This window comes from Herpailurus yagouaroundi, unplaced genomic scaffold (genome assembly GCF_014898765.1).
Source record: "Herpailurus yagouaroundi ecotype Mexico unplaced genomic scaffold, PumYag 161, whole genome shotgun sequence".
NCBI lineage: Eukaryota > Metazoa > Chordata > Mammalia > Carnivora > Felidae > Herpailurus > Herpailurus yagouaroundi.
Genome location: NW_024412402.1, coordinates 21,512,416 through 21,533,309, shown reverse-complemented (window position 1 = coordinate 21,533,309; position 20,894 = coordinate 21,512,416). Strand labels below are relative to the sequence as shown.

Genomic DNA, 20,894 nt, shown 5'->3' with positions numbered 1-20,894 from the left:
ACCACCAAACCTCCGGGGCAGTCCGCAGCTCCCAGAAAGCAGAGCAAAGGGAGAGAGACTCCTCCCAGAGCAGTGAGCGTGCACCGAACAGCCCGCGCCTCCTACCTGTGCCTTTCCAAGCAAAGCGCGCCCTGGGAGCTTAAGTACAATCGCTGTCAAGTGCAAGGACAGAGATTTGCAGCCGAGAACTAGAGGGAGGTGCCGGGCCACTTCGAACCGCAGCCACTCGCTGCGCTGAGAGCCAGGAGCTGGGCGAGCCTATTAAAGGCCCCCTCCTCTTTGGACTGCCCAGTCAGCGCCCCTCCCTCTCTCCCCTCCCAGCCTCCCAAAGCTTGCAGCCCGAACCTCCCTCCAGGGGCCACCGGAGAACTCGGTCCCGCCTCCAGAGCGAAGAGCCACTTGGCGGGGAGGGAGTGGCGTTGAGCTGAGGCAGGAGGCGTGGGCTGGCTAGAGAAACCAACGCTTACAGTCTCGGTTCGCATTTTGCCCTCGCGTTATGCCCCAGTGCCCCCACACACCAGTTACTTCCGTCCCGATCGACATCTGTCTGCTCCCTGGGTCAAGGCCTTTATCTCAAGGCAGTTAGGGTCGGGAGCTGGGAATGAAGACTCACCGTTGACCCCTCCCCTCCCCTCCCCTCCCCTTCCCTCCCCTCCCCTCCCCTTCCCTCCCCTCCCCTCCCCTCCCCATCCTAGGCCCGCCTCACCCCTCCCGTTGCAACGTCCCTCCTGTTTCTTCATCACAGAGTCCCCTAAAAGATCCAGAACCAAGAATTGTCCCTGTAAATGTCATATCGTCAGAAGGACGAATTCCCAGGAACACGGAGAACCCTTCTCGAACCCGTGTAGGCCTACAGTCTGCCCTGAGGCAGTGGTGTGCTGGGTGGGCTGGTTCAGAGGTTAAATTTTCAGGGATTTTGCCAGGTGGCTGTTAAACACCACTGTTACTAAAAATTACACTTTATAACTTACAATTATAAATTGTTTAATAACAAACCCCATCACTTCCTAATTATTTAACTATAATCTATGCCCTTGAACCTCCAGAACCACCAACCCTCCAGGACAGCCCACAGCTCCCAGAAAAGACAGCAAAGGAGGTGAAAGTATGATGGAAATATTAAATGCTACCTCATTCAAGGACATCACAATAAGAGCTGGAAACAGGTCCCAGGGGGAGTACCTACACCACCAAATGGGCAACTGCCATCACCTAGGGCTTGGGGAAGAGAAGAGAACCAGTGGGCCAGCACCAATGCCTGGAGGGGATGTGCAGAAAGGGGTGGTTTTCCTGCCAGAGAGGGGCTGAGGGACTGGTGGGCAATAGGAAAATCCGCCAGTACTTCCTTCGAGTTTCTCTCGTTAGATCCTTGACCAGGTACCACGTAGGGCACTTGAAGGGAAGGCTGAGTGCGGGTCAGTGGGGACAAGACCATCAAGCCATGAGTTCCCATCTAGTTCCAACATAGTCTGGGGAGCCCTGTTTCAGGCACTGGTCCCCAAGATGCTCTGTACCTCTCCAAAAAATCCCCTTCTTTCTTCTGACAAAGAAAAAATGCAAGTAGAGGAAAGAAGGTCTTTGTAGTTTCTCCTAGTATCTAGAACATCTTGTCAGAATCAAAAGGCTCCAAGTGAGTTTCCAAGAGGAGAGGACAGGACAGGGGAGGATGCAGTGATTTGAAGCATGAAGTGGGGTGGTGCAGAAGAATTTTGGAATTTTCTTTTTTTTTTTTTATTTATTTATTTATTTTTTTTTTATTATTTATATATGAAATTTATTGTCAAATTGGTTTCCATACAACACCCAGTGCTCATCCCAAAAGGTGCCCTCCTCAATACCCATCACCCACCCTCTCCTCCCTCCCACCCCCCATCAACCCTCGGTTTGCTCTCAGTTCTCAACAGTCTCTTATGCTTTGGCTCTCTCCCACTCTAACCTCTTTTTTTTTTTCCTTCCCCTCCCCCATGGGTTCCTATTAAGTTTCTCAGGATCCACATAAGAGTGAAACCATGTGGTATCTGTCTTTCTCTGTATGGCTTATTTCACTTAGCATCACACTCTCCAGTTCCATCCACGTTGCTACAAAAGGCCATATTTCATTTTTTCTCATTGCCACGTAGTATTCCATAGTGTATATAAACCACAATTTCTTTATCCATTCATCAGTTGATGGACATTTAGGCTCTTTCCATAATTTGGCTATTGTTGAGAGTGCTGCTATGAACATTGGGGTACAAGTGCCCCTATGCATCAGTACTCCTGTGTCCCTTGGATAAATTCCTAGCAGTGCTATTGCTGGGTCATAGGGTAGGTCTATTTTTAATTTTCTGAGGAACCTCCACACTGCTTTCCAGAGCGGCTGCACCAATTTGCATTCCCACCAACAGTGCAAGAGGGTTCCCATTTCTCCACATCCTCTCCAGCATCTAGAGTCTCCTGATTTGTTCATTTTGGCCACTCTGACTGGCGTGAGGTGATACCTGAGTGTGGTTTTGATTTGTATTTCCCTGATAAGGAGCGACGCTGAACATCTTTTCATGTGCCTGTTGGCCCTCCGGATGTCTTCTTTAGAGAAGTGTCTATTCGTGTTTTCTGCCCATTTCTTCACTGGGTTATTTGCTTTTCGGGTGTGGAGTTTGGTGAGCTCTTTATAGATTTTGGATACTAGCCCTTTGTCCGATATGTCATTTGCAAATATCTTTTCCCATTCCGTTGGTTGCCTTTTAGTTTTGTTGGTGGTTTCCTTTGCTGTGCAGAAGCTTTTTATCTTCATAAGGTCCCAGTAATTCACTTTTGCTTTTAATTCCCTTGCCTTTGGGGATGTGTCGAGTAAGAGATTGCTACGGCTGAGGTCAGAGAGGTCTTTTCCTGCTTTCTCCTCTAAGGTTTTGATGGTTTCCTGTCTCACATTCAGGTCCTTGATCCATTTTGAGTTTATTTTTGTGAATGGTGTGAGAAAGTGGTCTAGTTTCAACCTTCTGCATGTTGCTGTCCAGTTCTCCCAGCACCATTTGTTAAAGAGACTGTCTTTTTTCCATTGGATGTTCTTTCCTGCTTTGTCAAAGATGAGTTGGCCATACGTTTGTGGGTCTAGTTCTGGGGTTTCTATTCTATTCCATTGGTCTATGTGTCTGTTTTTGTGCCAATACCATGCTGTCTTGATGATGACAGCTTTGTAGTAGAGGCTAAAGTCTGGGATTGTGATGCCTCCTGCTTTGGTCTTCTTCTTCAAAATTACTTTGGCTATTCGGGGCCTTTTGTGGTTCCATATGAATTTTAGGATTGCTTGTTCTAGTTTCGAGAAGAATGCTGGTGCCATTTTGATTGGGATTGCATTGAATGTGTAGATAGCTTTGGGTAGTATTGACATTTTGACAATATTTATTCTTCCAATCCATGAGCAGGGAATGTCTTTCCATTTCTTTAAATCTTCTTCAATTACCTTCATAAGCTTTCTATAGTTTTCAGCATACAGATCCTTTACATCTTTGGTTAGATTTATTCCTAGGTATTTTATGCTTCTTGGTGCAATTGTGAATGGGATCAGTTTCCTTATTTGTCTTTCTGTTGCTTCATTGTTAGTGTATAAGAATGCAACTGATTTCTGTACATTGATTTTGTATCCTGCAACTTTGCTGAATTCATGTATCAGTTCTAGCAGACTTTTGGTGGAGTCTATAGGATTTTCCATGTATAATATCATGTCATCTGCAAAAAGCGAAAGCTTGACTTCATCTTTGCCAATTTGGATGCCTTTGATTTCCTTTTGTTGTCTGATTGCTGATGCTAGAACTTCCAGCACTATGTTAAACAACAGTGGTGAGAGTGGGCATCCCTGTCGTGTTCCTGATCTCAGGGAAAAAGCTCTCAGTTTTTCCCCATTGAGGATGATGTTAGCTGTGGGCTTTTCATAAATGGCTTTTATGATCTTTAAGTATGTTCCTTCTATCCCGGAATTTTGGAATTTTCTTAGGGACATGGCTGCTCAAGTGAACAACTCTACTGCTGAAGGAAAGAGAATGCCGGGACTGGTCCATCAGTTAAGAGTACTTTTTGCCCATTACCTTCTCCCCACAAAGGACTCAGTCTTCCAAGAGCCCCCTGGCACCTTGGAACAGGAATCCTGCTCAGATACCCATATTTCTCCTGGGCCCCTCCTCAATTGAGATGCACGGGGCTGAAATTCATTATGTGAATGAGTAAGAGATGGGTGTTTATGCTCTGTAAATGCAAGGGAGCATGTGCATATGGCAGGAATGTATGTGAGAGCAAGGAGACTCAAATTTACAAAGCCCTTGTGTGTTTGAGTGTTTCAAGAGGGCCTATAATTAAAGGAAAACTCAGACAGACCAAGGGCAATCATAAGTCACTTATTTAGAGCAAGCAATTGTTTTCCTACGCCCAGCAGTTTTAATGATGGGTTACAAGGTTTCCAAAGACATTTACTTTCACTGTGGTGGATGGGGTTCGGTAAGGGCTGTGCCATGTCAATCAAGATGGCAGGCTCAAGGAGAGGAAGCCCTTCTCCACCTGTGTGTCTTGCTTCCTCTTCCCCAAACATGGTCCAACTGTTCTCACCACTGGGCACAGAAACCAGCCATGTGGACTTTCTCAAAGGCACTGGCATGCATTGAGCACTCACTCTGTGCTGAGCACCACACCAAGAATCTCATGTGCGTTATCTTCCTTAATGCTTATCTGTCCCCTCTTGGAGGCTACAGTTCTGTCCAGTCACTTCCGCCAGGTTCGTGTATCTACGGATATGCTGAAACAGATTACAAACAGCATTCGAGTAGAAGGCAGAATTCAGCATCAACCCTCCATTTCCATCACTAATCTGATACTCTGACTCTTAATTTTCCCATCTGTCAAAAGAGGAGGGATTACCCTAGACCAGAGGTCTTCTCTTAGAGGACCGCATTAGAAATCTCTGGTATATATGATATCTAAGATCACTTCCAGATCAAATATTACATGACAGTTTGACACCTGTGGAAGGCAACATTGCATGATGATTGAAAGTCTAGGCTCAGAGGACCCAGACGTGCAACCTTGCTCCACCAACCTCACTTGTGCAATCTCAGGTACGTGACTATGTGACTGGACCTCCTGAAGCCTCAGCTTTTTCATTATTAAAGTTAGGATAATAATACTACCCATCTCTATCGTTACTATGAAGATTAAATAAGTTAATGCTTAAAAAGTGCTCGGACGTGCTTGGTACATAAAAAAATGATTCTTAAATGTTATTTAATAACTAATATTCTCATTAGCCATTATTATTATTATCAAGCCTTCCTTGGCCCTCCAAGATAACTGCCATCATCACCTTTTGAAGTCTTCTGATATTCCTAACAGGGAAGGGATGGAAGTTAATGGGAACAACCTCTCCTAGCTCTGCCCAGAAACCTCCAATGTCACTTCGACCACCCCACCTCACATTAGGACACTGCTGTTGCCTCCCTCTGGCTTCTGCCTGTCCTCCACCATCTTCTTTTTTATTTAATCTTTATTTATTTTTGAGAGACATAGAGAGCGAGCTAGTGGGGGAGGGGCAGAGAGAGAGGGAGAGAGAGGATCTCAAGCAGGTCCCAAGCTGTCAGTGTGGAGGCTGATGCAGGGCTCGAACCCACAAACCGTGAGATCATGACCTGAGGTGAAACCAAAAGTCGGACGCTTAGCCAGCTGAGCCACCCAGGAGTCCCCCTCCACCATCTTAAGATCTTTGAGAAATAAAAAGCAAAAAACAACTCCTTCCCCCCAAAGAAAGACTGGGAGTGTAGTCCATGGTGTCAAATCTAAATACTTCAGCTTGGCCAGTTATGCCTTTTGCCAACTAGGCCAACCTCTCCCTGCCCTTCAGGTCTCCAGCCAGGTGCTGCCTCCTGAGAGGGGACTTCTTAGGCCACCTGATCTAAGAAGCCCCAAATCATGACCATGATTCCATGTTTTATTTTTTCCATGGAATTTAATTCTATTTAAACCTGTTTTATTCACTTGGATCTTAACTTTCTCACCCCAACTAGAACGAAAGTGGGACCTTGTCTGTTTCATTCCCTATTATATCCCCCAAGGCCTGGCACAGTGCATGGCAAATAGGAGCTCTCCATTCATAGTGAGTGGATAAATCGACTCACTTCTAATCCCAGCTTGGTCACTCATAGTCTATGAAACTCTGGACAAGGTACTTCATCTCTGGGGGTACCTGGGTGACTCAGTTGAGCCTCTGACTCTTGACTGCAGCTCAGGTCATGTCTCATGGTTTGTAGGTTCAAACCACACACCAGGCAATGCAGATCCTGCTTGAGATTGTCTTTCTCTCATTCTCTGTCTGCCCCTCCCCTTCTCTCTCTCTCTCTCTCTCTCTCTCTCTCTCTCAAAATAAATAAATAAACTTAAAAGAAGATACTTCATCTCTAAAATGGGGATAAGACTAGCTTTTAGGAGAGTTTGGAGTGCCTGACACACTGCTCCCATGATTATTAATGCTCTTCAACTCTCTGATGGAAAGCTCAGCCCAGTAGCCTAGTCACCTAGCCCACTCATTTCCTAGTTGAGGCAGCTGAAGTCCAGAGGGATGGTTACTTATCTAAGGCTCCCAGCCAGCTGCTTTGCTCATGTCATAAACTTGTTTCTCCCTACCCTTTACATGAAAACCTGGCTCTAACTTGGCTTCTTCTGCCCAGAAGCTGTTCTTACAACATGCATAGCTTTGTGTAAACCATTTCTTCCATATAGGATGCCCTCTCAGCCTCCTCTATGCCTATGAATTTAACTTTCACCTCCTATGTGAAAGCACTTCACTTAACTCACACAGCACAGCTTTGTTCCTTGTTTCTCAATTCCTTCAGTGTATGCTTATTCCATTTCTAACATAAGAATATTCCGTTTGGGGGTACCTGGGTGGCTCAGTCAGTTAAGCATCTGACTTTGGCTCAGGCCATGGTCTCACAGCCTGTGAGTTCAAGCCCCACATCGGGCTGTGTGCTGACAGCTCAGAGCCTGGAGCTTGCTTCAGATTCTGTGTCTTTGTCTCTCTCTGCCCCTCTCCCACTCCTCTCTCTCTCTCTCTCTCTCTCTCTCTCTCTCTCTTTCTCTCTCTCTCTCTCTCTCAAAAATAAATAAACATTTAAAAAAATTTTTTTAAATAATATTCTGTTTGAACTTGCCTTTTCTGATTAAATGTTCAACCCTTTTCCTGAACTGGGCTATGGCCACAATAGACTAGACCAGAAACTCACCAAAACTAGGGCTTCCTTTTCTTTCATGTCCTCTTCCATGACAACACCCAAAGCAGGTGTTGACTGCTAGGCTGAGCCAGGTGGATGCAGGAGGCTCCAGGTAGGAAATCATCCCTAAAGGAGGATGCACAGAGGACAAAAGGAGGCAGCCACAATGATTCAGTTTGGAGACTTAGACTTCATTTCTCTCAGATTGTGACTTTTTTCAACATGAGAACCAAGAATGACTTCCGCCTACCTGGAAAATCAAGCATCCTGGAGGATCTCCCCAAACAGGAAAAAAAAGATTAAGGAAAAAAGAGAATGGGTAGGTGAAAAAATAAGAAATGCTCTTTATGGTCTAGGCAATATTTTAGTGAGGAGGGAAGTGACTGACAGAGGTCTCCCCATCGTTCAAATAGGGTCTACCCATGTTAGGACTCATTGGTCTACCATGTTAGAACTTAACTTAGGTTTAAATTAGATTCATCATTCTTTGTCAAAGATCTCTAAAAGCCCCAGATGTATTCAATGTGCTCTTCATGGAAACTGCACCGCAGAAATGGGCAAAGCACACGACATCTAGAAAAGGCGTGGGTTTGAGGAAGCTTCTTGGAAGATTCAGGAGTGTTAAGCCACTGAGCTGCATCATCCACTGGCTTCCACCAGTGCTGGATTCCTTGGCCACTCTTCTCCCAGATGTGGAGACAGCTGAAGCAGCTGGAGATTCATCTGAGACCCCATGAATTATAACCCTGGGCCTGGGTCCATTCTTCTTTGCTCAGAGGAAATACTTAACTCTATTTTTTTCCCTCTCAGCCACCCACTCTGTTTGGTTCTCTGGGGCAAAGTATTTCATAGAAATCCCTCTGGCACTTAAGTCCTGTATTTGTTCTCTTGTATGCTAGGAGGTGAGAACAAAGGGTCCTGACTTGGCTTGAGGAAACTCATCAAACCATGATTCCCTGCTGCCTCCTGCTTATACCCTGAATCTCCCCCTTACACAGTTTGAAAAACAGCTGCTACCCTTGGATCTCAGGCTTCCCAATTTAATCATTCATTTTATAGATTTACACACACACACACACACACACACCTAAATTACTTTGGAGCACTTGGCTGTTCAAGAGATAACTAGCGCTCAGGCTGGTGGAGGAGAAAAAACTAGAAGGGAGAAGAAATGAATACTAAATCCTCCACTCCTGTCTGGGGATTTAGAAAGAAGCTTTTTCTGCCAAACTATCGTCTATCCCCTCTGCTCCTCCCAGTATACTCTTTTCCTGTCACCATCAGCACCCAGAATAGTAGCTTCAAACTGGGCACTTGAACTTGAGCCTCAGGCCACCAGCCACCATCAGCAGGAAAGCACCACCCCTGAAGTTTAGTACGTTAGACAAGGATCCAAAACAAAATGCATCATTCCTCCCAGGTGACTATGTTTTCTTCCCTCGGCACATTTTCCTTCTTAAAAAATTTACTTGACATACACAAAAGAGTGTGTGATTTGTAAAACGAGTTCCTACATATGATCGGACTTCATCTTCACAGAAACACTTGGGGAGGGAAAATGGTAGGACAGGAATTACTGGCATCTCCACTTTGGGCAATTAAAACTAAGACTTGGGGCGCCTGGGTGGCGCAGTCGGTTAAGCGTCCGACTTCAGCCAGGTCACGATCTCGCGGTCCGTGAGTTCGAGCCCCGCGTCAGGCTCTGGGCTGATGGCTCAGAGCCTGAAGCCTGTTTCCGATTCTATGTCTCCCTCTCTCTGCCCCTCCCCTGTTCATGCTCTGTCTCTCTCTGTCCCAAAAATAAATAAATGTTGAAAAAAAATTAAAAAAAAAAAATAAATAAATAAAATAAAAAAAATAAAACTAAGACTTAAAGAGGTTAGGGGGATAGACAAAGGTCATCTGATTAGTAAGTAGCAAGAGGAAGACTGGAACACTCACCTGGTATTAAGTCCCAGCCCAGCATGTTTCCTCTCTACCTCACTCAGCTGCCTCTCTTCTGGCAAGACTGTGCCATTTTCCTCACTCCCAACGTGGGCACACCCTTTCTGGCCTGTCGTATACCCCCAGTACGCAGTTCTTTCCTCATCTTCCTTCCATACCCACACCCCTCACACTCTTTGAATGCTTGCTCACAAGCTAGTTTAAGTAGGATTTATAAGAACACCGTGACTTGCCTGGAAGCCAAGTCCAACTCTAGATCAACACCTAACTTGATGGCCTCAGTGTGACTGGTCTACTGTCTTTGGAGCCTTTACAAAAAGCCACAGAGAACACTCATCACAGAGGAGTACTATTTAATGTGTATTAAGAGAGCATTTTTTTCTGTTGTATTCATTTTCACTTCCTTCCCTCCAGGCTACGGCACTAAGGGGACTCGACTCACTGCAAGTCAGTAGAGATCACAGTTTGCTCTAATGTAGTGATTCTTCACCATTTGGAGGCTATGGAGATGTTATAATCACTGTGAAACCTCATCCCTAGAAAAGTACCAGCAATGTACACACACTTGAAACTTGGCCCATAACTTTGGCAGATTTGTCCTCTCAGAAGCCCATTCCCTAGCTCCTGAACTATACCAAGCAAGCCCTGCCCATGCCCAAACAGGAAGAAGCCTCTTCTCACACATGTTGTTAAAATACTTGAAAATCAGATATGGTTGCTCCAGGACCTGAACCTAAAACACCAGCCCTTATATGACTGAGAAATCAGGAGCATGGAACGGTCAAGCTGACTGCACAAAATTGCAGATCTTCAAGCCAGGGCTTAGCCCCAGCTCTGTTTGATGTTGGGTTATTTGGGGATGCTAGTTAAATGGCCCAGTCTCCAGGAACTTTGAATTCCTTACTCATGAAAATGGAGTAATATTCTTATTATCATCAGTAAGAACACAATGACCCCACAGAGTAAATAGCATTACATGGGACTCTTGTAATTAGAAAGTATGATATAGGTCTCACTTCTGGAGTTTGCAATTTCTCTGATTTGTTCTGCCAAAAACAAAACAAAACAAAACAAAACAAAACAAAACAAAACAAAACAAAAAAAACATGAAGTGAGCTGTAAGCTCTTTCTCTCTTCATGTAGGTAAAATTAGGGGGTAGGTACATAGCTTTTGGAAACCCAGGACAGCCAACCCTTCCCATCTGCGCTGTGCTCCTCCACTCTTGTCTCCTCCAAGCATTCTAGCCCCCTCCTCTCCACCTGCTACACTCCCTGTCTTCCCCACCCCACCCAGCCCCTGTTCTGCTTTCTGCCCTCTCTCTAATTCTTCTCATACATCTTCAATTCCTTTCCTCAAAATTTGCTGCTGCCTGCATCTTAATTGACACTCAGGTGAAAACAACTGATAACAGTTTCAAAATGCTTCCCATTCACATATATTTACACCTTTAAAGTATCAAAGTCTTGTTCAAAATGCAGTTGTGATGGTGGAATTTCAGACAGGACCAACAAGGGAGGTTCTTGAAGAGGGAACAAGAGTTCTCAAAAAGACCTTCCTAGGCAAGGTCACCACTAAGGTTGAACAAACCACCTGCACAGCAACAGATTCCATCTCTCCACCTGTCTGTCATCCATCACGCCTCTTACTGGACCCAGTAGGTTGGGAGGGTTCTTACTAAATCTCCCAGGATGGAAGGATTTCCACCTCATAAGCTACTGTCCACAAATTTTTACCTGGTTTCTCATTTACAAAATCATGTGGAATGCCTACCTCATCTTTCCCTATCTCTTACTAACTTAGTCGATGTGCATTGCCTCATGTCAGGTTTCATGCTTCTGTTTCACTCTGGAAGTGAAGTGGGTGGGCAGTGGGAGATGAGCAACAGATATCATCATGGACAAGGTGAGAGCAGTGAGCCCAGAGTGGCAGAAAAGATTTTCAATAGAGTGTCCACAACCAAATACGCATGAGGCTTATAGGCATGAGCTTTCTCTGATCCTCAGGAACATCAGAAATTAAAGGGCAGAAAACTCTGGTATTTACAGAATAACATCAAACTAGACTTTGACCCAGATCAGTGGTAGAAGAAAAGCTGCTTCTGGCTATCCTGGCCCAGACCCACCTCCCACTTGAGTGTGGATCCCAGAGCAGAACCCAAGGCACCCAGCAGACCCCAATTGTCTCCCACCTTGGGTTCCAATGCTCTGCTGAGAAGATAGATGTTATCTCCTTCATAAAGTCTTGCTGTGTTTTCCCTGCCCTTGTTCCTGCTCCCTACAGCTCGGTGCAGCCTCCTTTGTCACCATTGAGAGCTGAGAGGTGATGGGATACAGTAACCAGTAATGTCACTTCTTAGCCAAACTGGCTGGAGCAGCCCTGCAACTTGTCCAATACTTTCAAGCTGTGGTTGATGAGACTCTAAACATCAAGTTACCCCCAGTAAAGATTTCTCCCTTTCTCCTCTCTTTCTCTCACCCGGGAATCTCCTCCTTCCCATCAGGACATCCCACCCTGACAGGGTGAATCAGCCAACAGACCAACTGGAAGACACTTGTAGACCACAGAGCTCCACTGGGTGGAAATCACTGCATTTCATAAAGGCACATAAAGGGTGCTTCTGGAAAGGTCCCAGAGGTGGGAAGAGAAGAGACAACAGGAGCAGTGACTGGACCGACAAATCTCACCTGTGCTCTCAAAAGTGTGAAAAGAGAAAAGTGGGGGAATGGGGAAACTGGAAAGATGAGTAGAAATTTAAAAGAAAACCCCAAATTTTACATATACTCATCCAGCAGACTGCATTCTTACAGCTCTAACTACACATCTTAGCATTTGGCTCTGAATTCCACATTCGTAGTCCCCGTGACTGCTGAGCTTCCAGTGACATACCAGAGGGTCCTAAACAGGCCTAAAAACAAACTCATTAGTCCCTCTTCTGAACATACCCTCCACAACATACACACATGCGCACACCTTCTTCTTCCTGTTTTCCCCAACTTGGCCAGTGGCATCTCTGTTCACCTCAGCCCTCAACTAGTCAGCCTTGCTACCTTCGCCCCGCTGAGCCTCTGCACCCATCACCCCATGGACCCTGAGTACTCCTCTCCATCACCACCACCACATCCTTAGTCCAGGGCCCTCACCATCTCTGGAAAGCTTGTTCTAACAGGTCTCCCTTTTTCCAGCCCCTCCTTTCACATGGTCCTCAGTCTATATAATTGCTAGAGCTGTCCTTCTAAAAGACAAACGCCGTCAGTTACTTCTCTGCTTAAGTCTTTAATGAGTCTTCATTGCCTCTGGAAGAAAGCTCCTCAGCACCCAGGGTAACAAATACATGCCCTCACATACTGGCCCAGCTTACTGGCCCAGCTAACTGTCCCAGCTTCATCGCCTGCCACACCTGGGCAAGACCTTACACTCCAAACCTGCAAGATTCACTTTCCCAAATGCAAAGGTTCTTGTATGTGTCTGTGTGTCTGTGTGTCTAGGAGAGAGACAGCATGCTTGAAGCTTGGGCACCATCATAAACCAAACAGTAACTATCCAGACCAGGAATTCACGGCCAACTGACTACTTCACAACAGAAACAAATGGTCTTTGATGTCTGTCACCCCAGAAAGGTATTAGTACCTAAGATAGAAATTCAGGAAAAACAAGCCAAAATGTACAAGACCACACCAGGTGTCACCTTTGTATTTGAATTCAGAACCCATTTTGGTGGTGGCAAGACAATGGGCTTTGGCATGATTTAGGATTCCTTGGAGTTTGCAAAGAAAAATGAACCCAAACACAGACTTGCAGGACATGGCCTGTATGAGAAGAAAAAGACTTGGGGCTCCTGGGTGGCTCGGTCGGCTAAGCACCTGACTTCAGGTCAGGTCATGATCTCATGGTTTGTGAGTTCGAGTGCCTCGTCGGGCTCTGTGCTGACAGCTCGGAGCCTGGGGCCTGCTTCAGATTCTGTGGCTCCCTCTCTCTCTGCCCCTCCCCCGTTCACACTCTATCTCTCAAAAATAAATAAATGTTAAAAGAATTTTTTAAAAAGACGCAAGAGGGGCGCCTGGGTGGCTCAGTCGGTTAAGCGTCCGACTTCGGCTCAGGTCATGATCTCGTGGTCCATGAGTTCGAGCCCCGCGTCAGGCTCTGTGCTGACAGCTCAGAGCCTGGAGGCTGCTTCGGATTCTGTGTCTCCCTCTCTCTCTGCTCCTCCCCTGTTCATGCTCTCTCTCTGTCTCAAAAATAAATAAACGTTAAAAAATTAAAAAATAAAAAAGACGCAAGAAAACAGCAAAAGGAATGCAAGAACAGAATGATGAAAGTCAGGGGCCTGCAAAAGTCAGTGCTGGCACTGGCAAAAAGTGAACTGGAGATTGGACAGCAGAAGGAGTAAAGATTCTGCAGTGACTTTATCTGTGGTGATTGTGCAGACTTCTTCGTAAGAGGATTAATAAACTAAGAACTTTAAAAAGAGAGAGAGCATGGGCGTGAGCAGGTTACACATGTCACACAAACCTGGGTTTTGCTATAGAGCAGCAGGGGGGACAGTGGGATTAGATGTGACATGGAATGAATGCAGGGCTGGGATCCACATTCTAGCCCTGAATCTCCTGTCAACCGGGGTGTGACTCCGGGAAAATGACCTCCTTGCAGATCTCAATTTCCCTATCTGTAAAGTGAGAAGTTAGAAAAAGGATCTCCTCCTCTAATGTCTGTGTCCTTCTTCAAAATTCTGTCGTGCCAATGAATTTGATGAGACTCCAGACAGAGCAGACTACAAAAAAGAATGTTCTTTAAAAAAAAAAAAGAAAGAAAGAAAGAGGGGTGCCTGGGTGGCTCAGTCGGTTAAGTATCTGACTCTTGATTTCAGCTCAGGTCATGACCTCACGGTTGGTGAGTTCAAACCCCACATCAGGCTCTGTGCTGACAGCTTGGAGCCTGCCTGGGATTCTCTCTCTCCGTCTCTCTCTGCCTCTCTTTCCATTTCTCTCTCTCTCTCTCTTTCTCTCTTAAAATAAATAAATTTTTAAAAAATAAAGTTTTTTATTAAAAAAAAGAGAAAGAAACAAGTCCTATAACCTCAGGAAGCATCATCAGTGGACACCTGCACAATTTGCTCTAGGCCTAGATGTCTAAAAGAAAAAAAAAACTGGATTTTTTTTAAAATCCAGAATCAAGGGGCGCCTGGGTGGCGCAGTTGGTTAAGCGTCCGACTTCAGCCAGGTCACGATCTCGCGGTCCGTGAGTTCGAGCCCCGCGTCGGGCTCTGGGCTGATGGCTCAGAGCCTGGAGCCTGTTTCCGATTCTGTGTCTCCCTCTCTCTCTGCCCCTACCCCGTTCATGCTCTGTCTCTCTCTGTCCCAAAAATAAATAAACGTTGAAAAAAAAATTAAAAAAAATAAAATAAAATAAAAAATAAATAAATAAAATCCAGAATCAAAAGAATGCTCATTTCCTCTGAGAATACTTGAAAACTAGAATGGATGAGGCCTTAAAGATCTCCTCTCCCACCCAATTCAAGAACCCTCTTTCCCACTCCCACTCCCACTCCTACAGTTATTCTGCCAGGCCAGATGGGAATACATGATGGTGATGATGATGATGACAATGATGATGATGGTGATAGAAACAAACACTGATGTATGCTTACCGTTCTTAGCGCTTCAAATTCCAACTCATTGTGAACATATTTCTACACAGTGGATAGTTTTTACATCAAGTCCCTTGAAATAAAGAACTTGAAGAAGCATCTTATCTGCCCTGAGAAATTACCCTGCATCGGAAGATCCTGGTTTCTTTCCTTCATCTCTCTTTCCTTCCCTCTAAAACAGGGAGAAAGGGTACAGTATTGCAAGTTAATACTATACACACACTCACACACACACACACACACGTGTGTGTGTGTGTGTGAGTGTGTGTGTGTGTGTGTGTGATCAGATGTGGTTAATTAGACCCATTGTTTACAGAGATTTTAGACCCTCTAGGAGCAGCTATAAAAGGTACATATGACAAGACTACCATCTAGTGGTTAGAATCAATAATGAATATTTGGGAGAAACCTACCATTTGCATTAATAATTAACCAGATGCTCAGAAACCCAACCACCCTCACAATTAAGGTGGTCCCAAGCCCTGGAGACATCTCAGCTCAGCCAGCTCTCCCAGACTGCCTGATGATTTGAGTTGAGAGACACTGGACTGATGACCGGGAATCAAGGTGAGAAAAGAGCAGAAGGAAGGAGAGAAGCATGCGTTATGTTAAAGACAACCACACAACACCTCCTCCAACCTTCTCTAGTGGCTGGTTGTAAGAAATGTAATAAACACTCAGATTCTTATTTGTACGATTTTGAAGAATTCCCGACTCAAACTTTTATGACATGATAGAGATTTCTAACGTTTGAAGAAGTTGCTCCGAAAGTTGTAAAAGAGGATAAATATGAAGTTCCAACAATGCCACCTGCTGGCCATAAGGTGGTAAAGCGAGCATGATCTAAGCCTCTGTTATCAACAGGGTGTCCATTGTTACGGCATAGAAAACTCAGAACGCACAAGTTACACTAGTAATCACAGATTGTAATCACAGACGCACTGCACATGAAACCTTGGGCAACCTTATATTTTGGGTGCCCAACATTGAACCCAATAACACGGCAGTTAAGTCACTGAAAATACAAACAGCAGAAACAAAAAAGCTTTATTTGTTTGCTTCTTGGTATATTAAAATCCATTAAAATCTGGCCAGCAAGCAAGTCAGTGTCAACATCACACAAAAGTTTGTGCTAGATCTGGTTCTCAGAGATAGAGATAACAGGATTGAGAGCTCATCCATTGAACCTGTGACTGTAAACACCAGAACAACCAAATGAAGGTAGGTTAAGCATTCAAAGTAGCTAGCACTTCACAGAAGTAAGGAAATTGCACTTAAAGGGGCTTCAAAAATATGAGTTAGTGGTTTCCCAAATAGTGGGTGAATTTCCAAAGGTTATGAAAGAACATTTAGGACTAAGAAAGAATTAGACAAATAAAAATACATAGGGATACTTGTGTACATACAGGTGGCAGACACAAAAACTTGCATGTCAAAGAGAATATTAGGGGAATGTCAGCACATAAGTGATGTCAAAAGTCAAACATAATCTTCCTGGGATGGATGCTCAGTAGTGTGACAGATAAAGACCAGGAAACTCTCTCTCTGTTATAGGGCAATACAGGGTCGTGGCTATTACAAAATAGCCAAAATTATAGAAAACAAACATAAATTGTGGCAAAAGGAGTATTATTTTGTTTAGAGAGAAAGAACTCTGTTTATGTTTAAGTGCTACAAACAGGCTTTTGGGGAAAGCTGTTTATTCCCTTCTGTGGGATCTTTAAAGATGAATCCTAGAATCCCTTCCAGCTCTGTAATGCCATGATTTAATCCTTGGTTCTAAACAAAGGAACATTAATTCAGCGCAGGACATTATCACCAGAAAATAATATATTTAATTGGTAGCTTATGAATGTGACCTTGGTTAAAAAAACTGTCTCCACTACTTAATATTTTTTAGGTTTATTTATTTATTTTTGTTTGGGGGGGGGGAGAGGTTTATTTATTTGAGGGAGAAAGGAGAGAGAGAATCCCAAGCAGTCTCCACACTGTTAGTGCAGAGCCCAGCATGGGGCTCAAGATCACAAACTATGAAATCATGACCTGAGCTGAAGTCGGTGCTCAACTGACTGAGCCTCCCAGGTGCCCCAACACTGTATCCACTACTTACTAACCCAACGACCGGAAGCAAGCTAACTCACCTCTCTCATCCTATTTCTTTATCTGTAGGATGCCTTTTTCAGAGGGCTGTCATGAGGATAAAGTGGAATCATGTTTGTGAGCTGTTCAGCAGAGTGCTTAGCCCATAGCAAGCACTCTCAAAAGATGGAGACTATCATTTACTGAGGAGTGAATGAAAATTAAACTAAAATGAGCCTCTAGAACACTGCCTGACCCAGAACAAGCACTCAATTTTAATGAAAAGGTATGAATTGCCAGTGAAATTTGAAAGTAATACAACTTTTTTATCTTCATACAGGGGGGTATCATAGTATTTTAGGAAAAATTTAACCACTAATTATGTGTCTTTGGGCAAATCACTAAAACCTCTGCATTTCTGTTTCTTCTCTGCAAAATGGGAATGTAAGTAGATTAGATGACCACTTATGTCTCTTCCAATCTGGTTCTAGAAGGAGGCCCTAGAGAATACCAGAGCTTGGTATAGATAATAAATTGATAATATACACTCTATAAAATTCCAGTTATGAACTAAGATATAATCAGTGACCAATAGTTGAAGTTAATTAAAAACTTAAAATTCACAATAGATCTACAATATAAAATACCATAAACACAAAGGTCCTTTAATTACATAAGGACTGATTAAATAATGAGTAAGTGCTAGATAAAGAATTAAGGACAAACATAGATATTTGAATTTTAAGTTTTATATAGTTTCCTTTATAGTCACACCAAGAAATTATTTCGAGCCTCTCATTTTGTAAAAATCACAAGTGAGTTTAAATAATCCCATATTCCAAATTTTGAAGACTCCAAACTAATGCTGCTTTACTGTAATTCAGGAGTCAGCAAATGTTGCCTGCAAAGGACCAGATAGTAAATACATTTTAGGCTCACTCAACCCTGCCCTTATAGCACAAGAACAGCCATCGTGTAAATGAATGGCTATGACTGCATTCCAATAAACCAGTATTTGTGGACACTGAAATTTGAATTTCAAACTGTTTTCAAGTGTCATGAATATTTTTTTCATTTTTTTTCTATCATTTGAAAAACATTAAAATCATGCTTAGCTTGTGGACTATGTGGAAACAGCAGCGCAGGATTTAGCCAATGGGCTGGAGTTTGCCATCCTGTTGTAATTACATATTTTGGGAAAGAACGTGATAATGTAGGGAATCCAGAATTGGCAAAATACCCCTCTGGGATTTTTGCTGGTTGGTTTGTGTTTGTTTTGTTTGGACTGTTTCATCTACCATTCTCCTAAAGGCTTTCACCACACACCAGGGACCCTTAGTCCCAGGGGCAAGGGCACACACTGGGTTTAAGCATAACTAAGACAAGCCTGACACCTTGAGGTCGCTCGGCAAGTGGCAGGTGCTACCCTGGAAATTAACTAGCAAGGCACATCTCCCAGTAAGTGTGAACCCAGGAGGGGGCAGCCATGCAGACTCAACCCAGCAGTGAGCCAGCCAGCAGCTGTTGTTATTGTTGAAATGGGGCAGGATAAAGTCCGCAGATCACTGTCTGACTTCTCTCTCCAAAGGGCTGTCTTTACGGGCATTTCATTCTATTAAAAAAAAAAAAATAACTTCCAGAGCCTTCCCAAATGAGACCAGAGGGCTCCAAGGACATTCAAGACTTTCCCTGGGCTGGTTAAATCTCCTGCCTGCAGCTATTAATACATTCCAGAGGAGAGAATGGGGAATGGAGCCCAATGGCCCCATCCTTCTCCTTTCAGAGACTTACAAAGGAAAAAGAAGGAAAACGTATAGGGACATAACTGCTATTGAAAATCAGCACTTTGACTCTGGGACTTAAAGAAGCAAAGACCAATGATCAAAAATGTTACAACAGGCTTGAAGTAAATAGGATTATTCATCACCTGTCCAGGTCAGACTCTGCCAGGGCCATTATGCCATTATGCTGGGATGCAGTTTTCCTCATTTTTGGAAAAGGATTGAAGAGGCCGTTCTTTCCATACCCCTTTCTCCAGAAGTGTTTCCCAAAACATATGAGACGCGAGCTATTCCTAGCTTGTAAATGATCTGGAAAGACAATCCTACAGCTTGCTAATGCATCTTTTCTCATTCAAAGCCATCCTTCCGTGTTTCAAGGAAAATAGACAGAGGAGACACTTGGAAAGAATTTGGGGGACACCAGGGTTTACCAGAGGTTCTGTAGTCACAAAAGTACTTTTGTATTTGTGACAACCTCCTCTTTGGAGGTAACAAGCCCGGAGGGTCTCATATGCATGCTGAATGTCCATAGCTACCAGTTCAATTGGGCTAAAAAGCAGGGAGGACCTCAACTGCCAGTACCCCCAACACAGGCAGAGAACTGGGTAGCTGGGTATAGGTGAGCTGGCAGAGGATTTTAAAGGTCCTGATGCCAGTGAATCTCCCACACTGACAACTCGGAGCAAGCACAGAGAGGAGTGACTCTAGAGCCTGTACTTAGAGAACAGGACCCTGAATCCAATCCAGAGCTGTGCCATTAAGACCGGGGTGACATTAAGTGCTTCGTTTTGTGGCCCTCAGTGAAGACTGTAGATCATGCCACTCCTCTCTCTCTCTCTCTGGGCTGCAGTCCTGTCTCATCCCTGGGGGAGATGGCAGTGTGGGAAGGAATCAACTCTCACACACATCTGTACCCACAGCTGTGGGCAGTGCCATGTGAGGGGGCTTGCCACCTTTCATCAAGGACCCAAAAAAACTGAGCAGTATTCAAATCAAGTTTTCAGGGCCCAAACTGCAGCTCCTGAAGATCTGCAGCCTTCCTAGGGAAATGTTCACCTCCCCTCTGCTTCCCTCACCTTCCCTCTGATTCCACTTTGCTGTCAACCTTACCTCTCGTAATTTACCGCTGTGCTGCGCTCTGCGCTGCAGCCCCTTGGACAAGGCAAGTAACCGAGACCTTGGTTGTGTTAACCAGGTGGTATTTGTCCCCGATCCCCAGCTTGGGGTGCAAATGTGGTTTTTAGTGGGGAGCATGATTTTAGTATGACCTTTCCTACATCCTTTTTGGGCCTTACAATTGAAAAGCTCTGGAACCTTCTCTGGAGACCTCTCTTCTACACATCGGATCCCCAGCAGTCGGGATACAACAGTCGGGATCCCCAGAGTGATTCTACAGGGATGGGAACACTGTCGCTGGGGCCAGTGCAGGAGCCTCTGGGAGGCTGTGCCCTGGGCACTTGGCCTTGAAGGAGGTAGCAACTGGGGCCTCCCCAAAGGACTCTGTCTGAAGGGCCAGTCCAGCATTGCAGGAGTTAATGTGGGACCGCGCGTAAAGGGAAGGGGAAAAAAGTTGGAGTTGACACTTACTGAGGTGGGGGGGGGGGGGGGGGGGGGGGCCCCCCCCAGCGCGTGTCCCTGACTCCTGATTGGTTTTACATTTCATCCAATTTTTTTTCTCTCTCCTCTCTCGCTCCCTCTTTTCAGTTTCTCTCTCTGATCCCAGGGGAGGGGAAACGGGAATAGTGAGAGATCAAAAATAAACCTCTTATGTCAAAGCCGGGAAGGAAGTATAAATACGAAACGCTCGGCAGCCCACTCGGTGCTTCCCGGGGTGGGGAGGAGGCAGGAGGCGGCTGCGCGGGGACGACGTGCGGGGCAGGGGCGGAGGACGGGCGCACGCGGCCCGGGGCGCCAGTTTGCTCGCGCTCTGCTCGGCGGGCGGGCGCGGGAGGAGCGGCCTGCGCCAGCCAGAGGGGCCGCTCGGGGACTGCCGTCGCCGCCGCCAGGCCCCCGCTGGCCCAGTCGGCCAGCGAGCTTATTGATTTGCTTTTTCCTGGAGAGAGCGGCCGGGCTGCGCTCGCGCCGCCAGCACCTGCCCGCGTCGGGCCGCCTTCTTCCCTCTCCTGCGCCGCTGCCGGAGCCCCCATGCCCCGCGCCGCCCCCCGGTGGCCGCCGCTCCTGCTGCTGCTGCTGCTGCTGCTGCTGCCGCCGCCGCC

General features: G+C 45.3%; 1 protein-coding gene across 1 annotated transcript in view; it reads left to right on the top strand.

Annotated features, from left to right (window-relative positions):
* The first annotated feature begins 20,332 nt into the window (after positions 1-20,332).
* Positions 20,333-20,894, top strand: part of ADAMTS8 (ADAM metallopeptidase with thrombospondin type 1 motif 8) — a 21,720-nt gene continuing 21,158 nt past the window's right edge. Inside the window, exon 1 of the mRNA XM_040483550.1 lies at positions 20,333-20,882. Within this exon, the coding sequence (XP_040339484.1) occupies positions 20,446-20,882 (437 nt within the window). The 5' untranslated portion in view covers positions 20,333-20,445. The remainder of the gene's footprint in view (positions 20,883-20,894) is intronic.